Source organism: Trachypithecus francoisi, unplaced genomic scaffold (assembly GCF_009764315.1).
Source record: "Trachypithecus francoisi isolate TF-2019V2 unplaced genomic scaffold, Tfra_2.0 Lachesis_group0, whole genome shotgun sequence".
NCBI lineage: Eukaryota > Metazoa > Chordata > Mammalia > Primates > Cercopithecidae > Trachypithecus > Trachypithecus francoisi.
The window spans coordinates 58,161,459-58,175,233 of NW_022681453.1; the positions used below are offsets into that span (position 1 = coordinate 58,161,459).

The 13,775-nt window shown below is 41.4% G+C and overlaps 1 protein-coding gene across 5 annotated transcripts in view; it reads right to left on the reverse strand.

The window, feature by feature from the left end:
* The window catches only part of XPC (XPC complex subunit, DNA damage recognition and repair factor), a 33,212-nt gene that overhangs the window by 17,830 nt on the left and 1,607 nt on the right, over positions 1 to 13,775 (reverse strand). For 3 of the 5 annotated variants that reach the window (XR_004437036.1, XM_033210786.1, XM_033210787.1), the window contains exons 2-7: positions 9,584 to 9,779; positions 7,454 to 7,566; positions 5,292 to 5,415; positions 4,186 to 4,270; positions 2,443 to 2,600; positions 1,828 to 1,948 (exon numbers count right to left, since the gene is read on the reverse strand). Coding sequence is in view for 4 of the 5 variants with exons in the window: in XM_033210786.1 (XP_033066677.1) it covers positions 1,828 to 1,948; positions 2,443 to 2,600; positions 4,186 to 4,270; positions 5,292 to 5,415; positions 7,454 to 7,566; positions 9,584 to 9,779 (797 nt within the window). In the remaining variant the exon portion in view is untranslated. Of the gene's footprint in view, positions 1 to 1,827; positions 1,949 to 2,442; positions 2,601 to 4,185; positions 4,271 to 4,526; positions 4,889 to 5,291; positions 5,416 to 7,453; positions 7,567 to 9,583; positions 9,780 to 12,265; positions 13,329 to 13,775 lie in introns of those variants that run through there. The other 2 variants (XM_033210788.1, XM_033210789.1) reach the window with 2 other exon arrangements.

The window sequence follows — 13,775 nt, forward strand, 5'->3', positions numbered from 1 at the left end:
AAAGACACTCATCATCATCAGTCATTGGAGAAATGCAATCAAAACCACAACGAGGTATCACTTGACACCCATCATAATGGCTATAATCAAAACACTGGAAAATAACCAAGTGTTGGCAAAGATTTGGAATTCTTGTTCATTGCTGGTGGAATGTAAAATGGTAGAGTAACCGTAGAAAACAGTTTGGTGGTATCTCCAAAAGTTATACATAGAATATACATATGACCTAGCAATTTCAATCTTAGGTATATACCCAAAGGAACTGAAAACAGGGTGTGTAAATAAATATATGTACAGACATTGTTAACAACACTCTTCACAACAGCCACAAGGTGGAAACTAACGAAATGTCCACCAATGGACAGAGAAAATATATATACATGTAATGGAATCTTATTCAGCCATAAATATTAATGAAATACTGATATATGCTAAAATGCACATGAATCTTGAAAACATTATGCCAAGCAAAAGACAGGCACAAAAGGCCACATAGTGTATAATTTCTTTTATACTAAATATCCTGAATAGGTAAATCCACAGAGACACAAGACAGATTGGTGGTTGCCATGAGCGGGGACGGGGGTAACAATGGGGTATTTAATGGGTACATACAGGGTTTCCCTTGGGGGTCACAAAAACATTTTGGAAACAGAGGTGGTAGTTGCACAACACTGTAAATGTACTAAATGGTCACTGAATTGTACCCCATTTAAAAGCTATATGATCCCATTTAGCTTAAACAAATACGCAAACAAAACAAATACATATGTACACAAATACACAGGAAGCAAGTCTGGAAGGACAATACTAAAATATTAATGAGTTACCAGCCTGGCCAACAGGGTGAAGGGTGAAACCCCATCTCTACTAAAAATACAAAAATCAGTCAGGCATGGTGGTGCGAACCTGTAATCCCAGCTACTTGGGAGGCTGAGGAATAAGAATCACTTGAATCTGGGAGGTGGAGGTTGCAGTGAGCTGAGATCGCACCACTGCACTCCAGCCTAGGTGGCAGAGAGAGACTCTGTCTCAAAAAAAAAAAAAAAAAAAAGGTTTTCTTTGGGCAGTATATTATAACATCATTATCAGCCTTGCCAAATATCTTAGGCTTTTTAAAAGCAATACAGAAGAAGAGAACTAAAGATGTCAACCATTTGGCCTCTACAGATATGAAAAATCTGGTCTTTTTCTCCAGAGAATCTGGGACTTCCAGATTGAACTGTACGGATTAATAGGAATCTTCTAGGGATAAAACCACATTTCGATCTCTGTTTTTGTTTTATTCAGACAGAGCCTTACCTACAGGTGCCTGTAGGCATTTGATAAAGCCTGCCTGTCCCTGGAGCACTCTGCTATCACGATTCTTTTTTATGGACAGAACCCTCCTCACTGCACTGCTGCCTGCCAGTGTCATCACCCAAATGTGAGATACAAAAACACATTCTCAAGGACTTCAGCATCCCATTTGAAAAAACATTTCCTTGGGACTTTTGAAGACAAAATTGGAATAATTAATGAAAATATTTCTATAGCACATCTGACCAAAAATTATGGGCTTTTTGGTACACCAGCACTAGAGGCGACAGGGAGGAAAGCACGCAGGCCTGCCACTCAGACTCCAATCCCAATCTCGATTCTCAGGCTCACCAAGGAAAAGATCTTAGAGGCATCAAGTAGCTATTCTCAGCTTCAGCAGCTATCAACGTCATTATGAGGACTAAGGTAGTGTTGGTAACACACTAGGAATGGCATCTGGCACATGGCTGCCATTATCATTAGTTACCAGTACTGATAAAAAACAGTGATCTGGATGGAATCACTTACATGGACTAATTCCTCGTCATCTCGAGCAGAGTAAATAGCAAATCTCCTTTCCAATGTTGTCTGCAGGTTATCTTGTTCACTGGCTGAAAGCTCTGCATTAACTGTAAATGTTCCAATGAACCTGGGGAGAAAGCAGGCATTCCTTGTGTCAGAGGTCAGGGCAAAGGGGAATCTTCATTTACAGCCAAGAAAATCAAAAGAGGGAGTGAATCGTGAGACCCACCTACCCCTGTCCTACTTTCCCCAGCCTGTCTGGCTAACTCCTTTCATCACTGCAGACCCAGCTCAGACTTTACCTCCTTGGGGAGCCTTCCCAGACCTCCCAGCTGAGACAAGCACCCCTGCTCTGTGAGCCTGCAGTTCCCAGAACACCCCTTTCAGGGCACTCCTCATGCCACCCTGTAATTACTTGGTATGTATTTGTCTCCCCACCAGTCTGGGAGCTACACCAGGGCAAGATCATGCCGGGCATTTCTCTATCTTCAATGCCATGCCCACCACCTGATCCATAGCTACCACCTCAGGGAAGGTCTGTGGAAGTGATCTGAACCCAGCCTCTGAGAGAAACACAAATCCTACACTCCCCAGCTCTGCAGGACAGGCGGAGGGCCTTACCACTTCACCAGGTTTGAGAGGTAGTAGGTGTCCACATCTCGAGGCAGCACTCTGGTAAAGTGGGCTGGGATGATGGAAAGACCAATAGCACGCAGATCTGGTTGGCTGCAGATGTTATTTCGATAGAAGCCATTTGCTAGCAGGCAGAGAAGGTGAACCTGTAAAAAGGAAAGGAGGAAGGGGCAGCATGGAAGGAAGGCCAGAGACCAGGAGGAACTTTTGCTGCCAAAATCAAGACATCCTGTGGGAAAGAAATATGTGTTGCCATTTCTACATATAAGAAAGTAAAAATACTAGTATTGGCCACTTCCCAAGCCTGTCTTTCACCCTCTCTTTTTCTCTCTGTATACTCATTCCTTCAAAGGAATCATCAAAACTCAAAGCTTCAAAATACAAACTGCTTTGTCTTCAAAATACAAACTGTTTTTGTTCTGGTCTTGCCTTTTAGAGACACATACTGAAAGATTTCTGGATGAAATGCTGTCATATCTGGGGTTTGCTCCACGAGATCAGGAGGAAAGGCAAGTGGGGTGGGGCTGGCGAGACTGCTGGAAGCCTGTGGAAGCCGGTGGTGGGACGCAGCTCACTGGGCTCACTGGGCTGCTCTCACCACCTCCTTGGGTGTTTGAGCCCAACCTTCTGTCACAGGCTCCACATCTTCGCCCTTCCTCTGACCCCAAAACCCACTCTTCATCCACCTACTAAAATGATTATATGGCCTCTTCCCCTCTTTTCACACACTGCTTTGCGTCATTTTCCCTTCAACCTTGGCTTCCTCCTCCCCTACTAACAGTCGCTCTATTTTAATCAATAGTGCTGCCTCTCTTTCCTCACTCAGGTCTCAAACCTGAGAGTCATCTTCCCTTTCTTTCACCTCCAGCACCCAACAAGAGGTGAAAGGCACAAAGCTGTCTCATTTCTTGCCCCAGGCCTGGATGAAGGAGGCGATCCTCTCTAACTTCATCACCATCCTTGCACCTCTGGATTTCTGGAGCAGCTGCACATAAAGCATTTCCCCCCTCCCATCGCTATCCTCTCTGGCAGCCCACCATCCATCAAAGGGAAATCAAAGTCTGCCCTCCCTTCACCCCCACCCCCCAGCCTATACACTCCACACATGCAGGTGAGCTGGGCGCCTTGCCATCCCCTCCACAACTTGGCTGTAGTCTTCAACTTTTTCTCCTAGACCCGGCTCTAATTCTTTCTCCTACATAAAGCCTTGCCCAGCTCCACAGAGCCATGCTGATCTCTTTCACTGTTCCAGGCATAGTCTTGAGTTTCTCTGTTTGGAAGTCCTTGTTCCATCTAGAGATCAGATACTCCTCAATTGTAGGAAATAAGCTTTATCCAAGTCTCTATCCCCACCACATCAAGCACCTTGCTAGGTGTGTAGAGGTGTTCAATAATTATCAGGTAAAGTTAAAAGCCAGTGCCTGCAGCTGGGATTAGAATTAATGATATTAAATGGCTGAAAGGAGAGATGGAAGGCAAGTACTCGTTATTTAGCCTCTGCTGCATGCCAGGCATTGTGCTGTAAGTTACCTTACCTATAATACACAACCACCCTCCCAGGCAGACACTATTACTACCCCTACTTCCCCGATGAGGACACAAATGCTCGGAGAGAGTAAGAAACTTGCCATGGCCACAGAGTGAGCAGCAAAGCCAGAAATAAAGCCTCGGTGAGCACAAGCTCTTACCGCTGACAACGAACAGTTCTTCCCCATCATCCCTTATCCTTACCTTGTGTGTGTCCGCATGGACCTCTTTATTGAAACGTTTCATCGCCCTCCGAAGATGTGTCTCAAACTCCAGTTTTATCTTTTCACTGCAACACATAGTGAAAAATCTGGGAATGAAGTGGGGAACTGAAACCAGATGCCACTCCCCCAGGCAATTCCTTCTCCTTGGATGACAGTGAATCACTCTCCCTGTTTCCCTACACAAGGCTGTGCTACTCAAGTCCATCTGCAACCCAGCTATTTCCTGCAGGCTCTTTGGCTCCTTCTCATCAGCAAACCTTGGCCTGGGACATTCTGTACCCAGACAACTCTCCTCTCAACCAACAGCAGACCACACCTCACCTACATGCCTCAAAGCTCACTTCTCCCAGGATGTCTTCTCTGGCTGTCCAACTCTTCCGACTACTGACTCTCTACTTAGCAGCCATTACCTTTATTAATGTTAAATTAACACATCGTCATTTACGTGACACTGTTATAGTGTAAAATCTCTTTCAGTCTGTATACCATGAATCTTCAAGACAACTTGACACTTCTTGAATGATTTGTATTATCTCCCTCTTCTGTGCCTAGTAATGTGCCCATTGCACAGTGTACTTCCCAAGCCATCATAGGCTCCACATTCCCAGGTCATCAGAGGCTGCAAAGGTACTCCAGGATGGTGGGAAGGATAGGGGCTCCCTACCACGGTGGGCACTGCCTCAAGTCCTACAGCGTGACATGGTACGGAAAACGTGAATTCCAAGTCAATGAGAAGGATTAGGTCTCAGCTCCTCAATTACTGGCTAAGTGACTCCTGAAACATTACTTAGTGTCTCTGAGTCTCTGGCTCCTCATTCATAACACTTTTCTAAGGATTAGGTAAGATAACGGATGACCTGCTTAATCCCTGGCACACAGGAGTTCCCTCTCCTCATCCCCCACCCCAGCCAGGACACGAAGGTGTCTCATTCAAGTCTCTAAAGGTAAATCAGGTTCCTGACCCAAGGTTCTAAAAAACCTTGATACTCCGTCCTGGTCCCGTACAAGTTTCTCCAAAGTCCTCCTAAGCAGCAGCTGTTGCCAACTACATGTGACAGGAACCTAGAAGCAAGGGCCTAAGCTTACCTTCTTTCTCTTGTCTTCGCCTGCTCTGGCGTTTCAATCTCTATCTCCACTGGCTTCACAGGCAGAAGAGATTGAGAGAAGGCTGTACTTTCTCTCACGTCACCCAGCACAGGCTCACTAAGTTCTATCAACAAGCATTTTAAAAAATCAGTAATAGTAACAACAATAATAAAAGCTACTGTACTGAACAGAATCAAGGTTCTGCTGGGAAGGAGGAAGTGAGGCATGAATGTGAGAGAGATAGCCCACAGAGACCCCTAGGCATGCCCTGCCCTGAGTCCTACCATGTGCCAGGCACTGTGCTGAGTGTTATATATTCATGTGTCTCATTTAACCCACACGACCCAGGCAGTCTTTAGATAAGGGACCTAAAGCATAGAGATACTGGGTTGAATCAGATACAGATCCCTCTATTAAAAAGCTGACACTCATGCATGTATGTATATACTTAAAACTATTTTAAAAAAAAGAAGTCAAATGAGAATAATCTCCTTTTCTCTGCATTCTATTTCACTATAATAACAATTAGCACAAATTGCTTTGTATAGAGTCATGACTTAGGTGTCCGTCTTTCATTCTCAAAGTGACAAGAAATACATCCTTTTCACCTCTTCGCACCCTACATTGCTTGTATACAGTAGCTGAAAAGGACTGAACTTGCTGAACTGGATCTAATTGAAAACTTCATTAGCAAAAGTTCCTTAAAAGAGGCCTAGAAGCTATGACATCTCACTGGCAAAGAATGCATCCAATGCCAGATCTTGGTCTCTATACACGAATCTCTATTAAAATGAACCACAGCTTCTTGAAGAAAAAAAGCTGGTTTCAAGTCAACAGCAAGAAAAGTATAAGCCGAACAAAAATGTTCTCAAAGACTAATGAGGTCATGTCAAAAGGACATGGTAGTACAGCTAGCTTAAAGGTAGCATGACTAGAAGAGGAACAACCTGACATTAGAGGTGGCTTAATCAATGCAAGATGAGGTTTAAAGCATCACCTAGGAAGGATTCTTGCCAAAAAAAAAAAAAGTTTAATCAAAATTAAATCACATCTTTGGATTTAGTTTACAAGAAATACAGGGATATTGAAACAAGTTTAACAACATCAAAAGATGTGTGACTGTTTATCAGACAAAACCAGAACATGAGACAGTCTACAAAACAAAAGACTACGACCCTTCAAAAAAGGCAGTGCTATGAAAAGCAAAACAAGGTGGTGGGCGGGAGCTACTGCTCTATATTAAGAGACTGAAGAGACATAACGATCAAATACAAGGCTTGGTTGGATCTTGGTGTGGAAAAAGAAACAGTAATAAAGGATGTTTTTGTAACACTTGGGGACCTATTTTTCATTTTCTTAGGTGTGATAAGGTCATTTTGTCATGCACGAGAATGTCTAATTATTAGGAAATGCATGCTGAAGTATTCAGCAGTGGAATACCAGAATATCTACAACTTATTTTCAAATGGTTCCACAATGAATATTTACAGAGGGAAACATACATTCAAAGTGGCAAAATGTTAATGAACCTAGGTGAAGAGGACATATATTACATTTTTCACTTTTTTGATAAATTTGAACACTTTCAAAATAAAAAGGTGGGGAAAAGTCAGGCCAGACAGAAGGAATCAGGGATGATAACATTAGCTGGTATTTACTGTGAGTGTATAATACATTAGGCCCATTACATTTGCAAACTTTCTTTTCCCCACAATAATCCTACAGCCTATACTGTGAATGGTTCACACTAAACATTCAGTGTTTACAGAGTGTTACCACTGAGAAAACTCAGTTCAGAGAGGTGAAGTTACTTGCTCAAGATTAAATTACTCACTCACACTGCTACCTAAGTGGCAAAGTTGAGCACTGAACCCAGTTCTAACTACTTTCAAAGCCTGTGCTCCTTCTAAATAGTGCTGCCTCTCTGTTTATATCTACCCCATTGACAGTCACCAGAGGAAGAGTAAACAGCCTTCTTTGGTAACTTGGCCATGAGTTTTTCCATATATAGCAAAGCAAGTCCCTAGTACAACCTTATCTGTGGTCTAATTAGCTCAAAAGGAAACAACAGGATTGCAATTAGTGATTTGACTCCAAACAGAATCAAACAAACAAAAAAAAACAAACAGAACCAAAGAGTTCTGAAAACAGAGATGTTTCACCTTCAACCTCTTCCCAGTCATCTTCACTTTCTTCCTCTTCTTTATTGCTGTCTTCATTCATGGTAGCCCCTCTCTTCGGATGGTGTGCCTTCTTGAGGTCACTTGGAAAGTCCCTGTGTAAAGACCACAGGAAGGAAGATGAAGGCGGCTCAGATATCCTAGAGTTCCATTCAAGCTAAATGGAATTTTTAAAACCCCTCCTATTTATTGAGAATCTGTGGCAACTATTTAAAGATGATTAGTAAGCACTGAGCCTCACTTCCTCCATCAACACGTGTCTCAACATCTCATCAAGACGTGCTCTGATCATCTAATACATACCAGATGTGCTGTCAAAAAACCTCCAATCTAGATCTGTGTGAAAGAAGACATAGCTGTGCCTGGACATGACAAGGAAAAGTTAGAAGACACCAAAATAATAACATCAGTTCCAGAACTGTGGTATCTGTGTGATATACATGCATTTGGAGGCCAGAAAGAAGAGAATAAAATTTACATTTACTTATCCTACTATAAGCCTACTCAGACTTCTTTTCCATCTTTAAGAAATATGATGTAAGGAGACTGAAGTTTGTAGCATTCTAACTTCAAGCAGGGATGTGACTACACATAGGTGAGTCATAAATAACAAGATACATAGACAGCTAGCTAGCTAAATAGATAATAACATAGATAAGTAGTTGGCTAAACAATGGTTCAAGACTAAGTACTTGCTGATTCGTAATACATTTCTGCAAATTCATATACAAAATGTGTCTAGAGTATCCAATTACTTTTAACTTGTGTAAACTCTGGCACTTGGTACCAAGTGAGAATATTATCTAGGATTTTGGCATAAACATTTAAAATAACCAATCATCAATCTTGAGCTCTAGTAATATGCTCTTTTTTTAGGGTACCACTTTCCCTCAACACCACAGCAATAAAAATTTCCCCTTAGAATGAACATAGCAGAAATGACCACGGTCGGTGCTCAGAGGAGAGGGAAAGGGGAACTCAGAGCTTTCGTTGGCAGTATCATGGCCTATCTCTATGTATATGTCTCTGGAGATACAATTCAACTAGTGAGGGGAGGCAACTGTCAAGTAGTAAGCTCAGAGGCATTCTTCAGAAAAGTCTAGGGGAGGCTAGGCGCAGTGGCTCACGCCTGTAAGCCCAGCACTTTGGGAGGCTGAGCTGGGCAGATCACCTGAGGTCAGGAGTTCAACACCAACATGGTGGAACCCTATCTCTACTAAAAATATAAAAATTAGCTGGGCATGGTGGCTGGGAGTGAGGATTTGTTTAAGAAGCAAAGGAACAACTACCCCTCTTCTCTTCTCCCCACCCCTCAACTTTCTTAAGAGGCAGATAACCAAGTGTTCCCTGGGCTCATAATCACTGTTCACAACATATTACTATAAATGCTCATTCACTGCAAAAATACTTTTTCAGTTTCTGCCAAATAAAAGGCCCTGCAATCGATGCTACAGGGCAATGAAAATGAACTCCACATGGTTCCAGCTCTCTGAGAGGTCACAGGGTAGTAAGCCTGGGTATGTGGCATGGTAACAACTGGTAGACATATCACACTCCCTAGAAGCACTGCAGGAAATCAGAGGAGAGAAGGGGGAAGAATCAGTGAAGCCTCTAGAATAGGTGGTTTCGGATCTGCATCTTCAAGATGGAAGCCAGCAAGCACTCCAGGTAGAGGGAATACCATGAGCACAATGCAGGTGCAGAAAGTACGAGAATGTGTTCAGTGAATGATAAGAAGTCCAGGTGGGCCAGAGAAGAGCGTGCTTGAGGAAAGTAGTATGAGATAAAGCTGGAATGGCAGGTAAATATTTTGTGATATATCTAATATTTTTGTGTAGTAGAAAGAACACTGGACCAGGAGTCAGAAGACCCGGGTTCTCCTGCTTTTGCCACTGTCTGGCTGTGGAAGCATGAATAAATCACTTTCTACACGCTGTCACTGTTCTTACCTGTAAAGTTTCCAGTTCTTACAGGTCTGAGTTGTACCTAGAAGAGCTTAAAGATCCAATCTTCCATGGACCCCAGTGATAAGTAAGAATAGAGGTTTTCATTACTCACAATTCTCTGATGAGAAAAATCAAGACCTGAGACAAAGCTTTGCAGGCATCTCACCTGAAGTCATCCCCATCGCTGAGGGCTTCATCCTTTATAACCTTGAGGTTTTCAGATTTAATAGTCACCTTGGCCACTTTCTTTTTTGCTGGACCACCTGCTGAACCCCCAGGATCACTGCAGCCTCTCTTCCTCTTTCCTTGTGAAACTTTGGAGAGAAGGCTCTTCTTTGGGGGCTTCTCATCTTCAAAGGCATCTAGGTGACCACACAGAACATGAGGTGAGGGGTGGAAGGAAAGGTGGAGGCAGTGCAGCTTATGGGTAAGGGCATGAAAAGGCTCTATGATCTGTCTCCAAACCCGATCTCCATCACCTGTTCACCATGCCCTGTCTGGTCAGCAACCAGCTCTCAGCCTCTACCCACCTGCGGCTAGTCTATGTTTATAGTAAAAACCATTTTCCTTTATCAGCACTTTACTTCTCCTATGACTACAGAAAATACCACAGGACTCAAATAAAACCTAACTTCCAGATCTTAAATGTCAGCCAGGAAAATACAACATCCTGGAAAGGAAAATACAAGATTCCTGCCAGGAAAATACAACATCCATTAATTAGCCCCCTATTTATTTATCATCTGCCAAGACTAATTGTTTGTCTTAGGGATACTGCACTCCTCTTAAGTAAAATGTTAAGTACATAAACATGTCCAAGTTTTACCACAACATCATTACTATTAATCTACATTTCTGCCAACCTTCAAGACCAAACTGCTCAAAACACATACTGCTCTGAAAGCTTTCCAATGTAACCCAAATGGCACTCGTATACCAACCACCTCAGCAAACTTACAGTTGGAAAAAGACAGCAATAATTCAAAAGTATTTTCTTAAAATAATTATTTTTTGTTAAAAGGAAATAAAAAATGCATAAGCTGCTGGTTTTAGTCAAATTGGGGTATCTAAAATTATGGTTTATTTACATATAATAATATTAATAGTTTAGTTTTAATAAATAATATGGCAGGGAAGGATAGTTTTCGATTTTGCAAATATATTCACACAAATTATCTTGAATAATTTGTGAATAAATTATTGAATCTGAAATAAATCCTCTTTTGTCTTTGCATGACTCTGCTTCAATTAATTTTAGAAAATAAAAATACTCTACCTTTTATCGAGGTTCCATAAGGGATTGCAACATTAACCAAAAATATAAAAGTAATTAATAATTCAGTCTTTTCATTGTTTGCCTTGCTGACTCTCTGGATAGGTATTTATATTCCACAAGAATATACTTTTGCATGAGGGAAAAAAGACTCTCTCTTCTGATCTAGATGAAATCATTATTAAATATTAATAAAATTCATATCAAAGAAGCATTTATTTTAATGCTAGATAAATCACTGATTCTGTTGTTTCTTTAAATGTTTTATAAAAAAGGAATTTATGTACTCCCATTTTTAAACATTGTAGTGGAAACCAAAAAATAAGGAAAAATTTTGAAGTACAAAATATTTCAAAATTAATTTTTTCAAATCTGAGAACAGACTGCCTATTCCAAGGCCAGAGGCTGCATAAAACTTAAGATTTGACAGTTTGAGGAGGGTGGCCCTAAAATTAAAATTTCTGGATCTTACAATGGTATTTACCCTCTAATAGGCAAAGATGCGAAATACTTCAATTTCTACTAATCTAAAAAAAAGCAGGTAGGAGGATACTTCAGAGGCATCACAAACTTTTCTGGTTAGTTAAAAAGCATAGCTTTTATTTCTGTGTTTGAAGAGAAAGGTAGAGGAGTTAAAAAGGAAAGGGGGGAAAAGGAAACACAAAACTCTGAATCAAAAGGATGTTTATAGTATTCAAAAGCATCTAACAATAATCTGAACGTACAACCATGAGATAATTGTTAAGTAACTTACGGCAGAGCCACACAACAAAATATAATTGAGTCACCCTTTAAGATAAACGATAGATGATGTAATGTTAATCATGCAAAGTTGATTTTACAGCATGCTTTCTGCTATGTAAAAAACAGACTAGAAGGAAACAGACCATTATTTCATGGGTGACTTTCTATTCTTTGCTATTCTTTGGTCCCTAAGCATCTAGAGACTCTTTTCCAGGACTCTCCAAAATCTTGAGTGATCTAATATGCCTAAGCAGCCTCCTTGAGCTCAGCATTCTTTCAGTAGGGTAGGAATTACCACTGTGGTCTGCTTGCCCATCTACTGGGATTTAATAAGAACACCGGAGTAAACCTTCCAGCAGCAACTCACAGCACTCAATAAAATTCCAACTCCTTAGCTTGGTATCCAAGCTCAGGCCCTTGCCCACTTCTCCTACCCAGCCCCTCACTCACTGTGTCCAGGCAACTGGCCAAGTTCATTCCCTCCTAAGAGTGTTTAAACACACTGTTCTCTCTGCCTAGAACTCTTGTCCCCAGAACGTCCTATGAATGGCTCAAAATTACACTAACTGCCTCAAAATGCCACCTCCTTACAAAGGTCTTCTCTGACACTGATTCCCATTTAGCTGCCTCTTCCCCAGCCCCATTTAAGTTTGAGGATTTTTTTTTCCATCTATAGAAGCATTTTCTGTTATGTACCCAAATAAGTTTTATCACAGCAGTCTAAACACAGGGTGATAGCTCTTACCATTATGTGAATCTGTTTTTTTTTAACTTGTTATCTGCTCTACTTACCCCTCCCCCCGATTATAATCATGAGAGCAGGTGCCTCACCTGTCTTGTTCACCACTATTATCCTAGTACCTGGAACAGTGCCTGAAAATAGTAGGCGCTCAATAAACAGCTGTTGAAGGAGTTAACGGATTATCACCGAAGGTGTTAACATAGAGAAGAAACGCAAAGAAACCAGAGGTGCTTTAGTAACACAAAGGAAATCATGTGGAAGCCTGTTTTCTTTTTTCCTATTTGTCGAAAGCAGCCAAGTATCACCTTCCTTTGCATGTTCAGGGGTGCTGTTAAAACCTACACTATTACAGTGTTAGAAACTACACTGACAGTCACCAAATTATTGTCACCTGCAGCCCAAACCACACTTGCTAAGTCTATGCTTCCCCAACAAGCCACCAAACCACAGCAAAAGTTGTAACTCTGCAGATCTGGAAGCTGCCTTGAGAACTGACTGCTAGCTCCTCTGGCTAGCAGAGTAAACTTGGGTGCATCCTTACCTCCATTTAGGCTGAATGACACCAGCTAGCCCAACTAATTACCTAACATGGGTAAAGCTAAAGCTCTTGGCTTTACATGCTATCCCATTGAAAACTCACAGCCACCCTGTAAGGCAGTTATTATATTTCATAGAAGAAGTTTAGAAGAGCTAAAATATTTGTCCAAAATAATTCACCGAAGTGCATATAACTAAGCATTGAAGCTCTACCAAGCTGGAACCCAGGTGAAGTGTCGAGCTGGGAGGAATGCAGGTAGCATTTCCATCAGATTACAACCTTTAATTTTTAATTGCCATATATCCAAATTACATTCTGACTAGAATACCACCCCCTTTTTTGTGACCCCTTGCTAAAATAGCAACCATCCTTTAAATCACAGATCAAACAACTTTAGAAAGCGTTCCCTGATCACGCTAGTCAAACTTGATTAATCCTTTGGAAGCTACAAAGCCTTGTACCTTCTTCCACAGTATTTAGCACACTCTGCCTTGAATATCTTACATGCAAATGTCATGTTAACACTACTCTATGATCCTCCAAGATATGTTTATCTCCCATGTCACCTCATTCATGTGCAGCACATAGTACTCAAAATATGTTATTTGAATGAGTAAATAAATAAAATGGAACTCAAAATATTACATATGAGGTAAATCACCTTCTAAGTTTAGCAATTATTACCATTTGACTATTTTCAAATGGATGATGAAGTTATAATCGGTATAGAAACACAGAATCGAGTGTGATAGCCTTTGCTGGTTACCTAATCTACCCAGTTATTTCAGGAGACCCAGAAATTCCTTCTACAGCCTGCATTTTGCAATTATTTAAAATATTTATTGGCCAGGCACAGTGGCTCATGCCTATAATCCCAGCACTTTGGCAGGCTGAGGCGAATGGATCACCTGAGGTTAGGAGTTTGAGACCAGACTGGCCAACATGGCAAAACCCCATCTCTACTAAAATACAAAAATTAGCCGGGCATGGTGGCAGTCATCTGTAATACCAGCTACTCAGGAGGCTGAGGCAGGAGAATCGCTTGAACCTGGGAGGCAGAG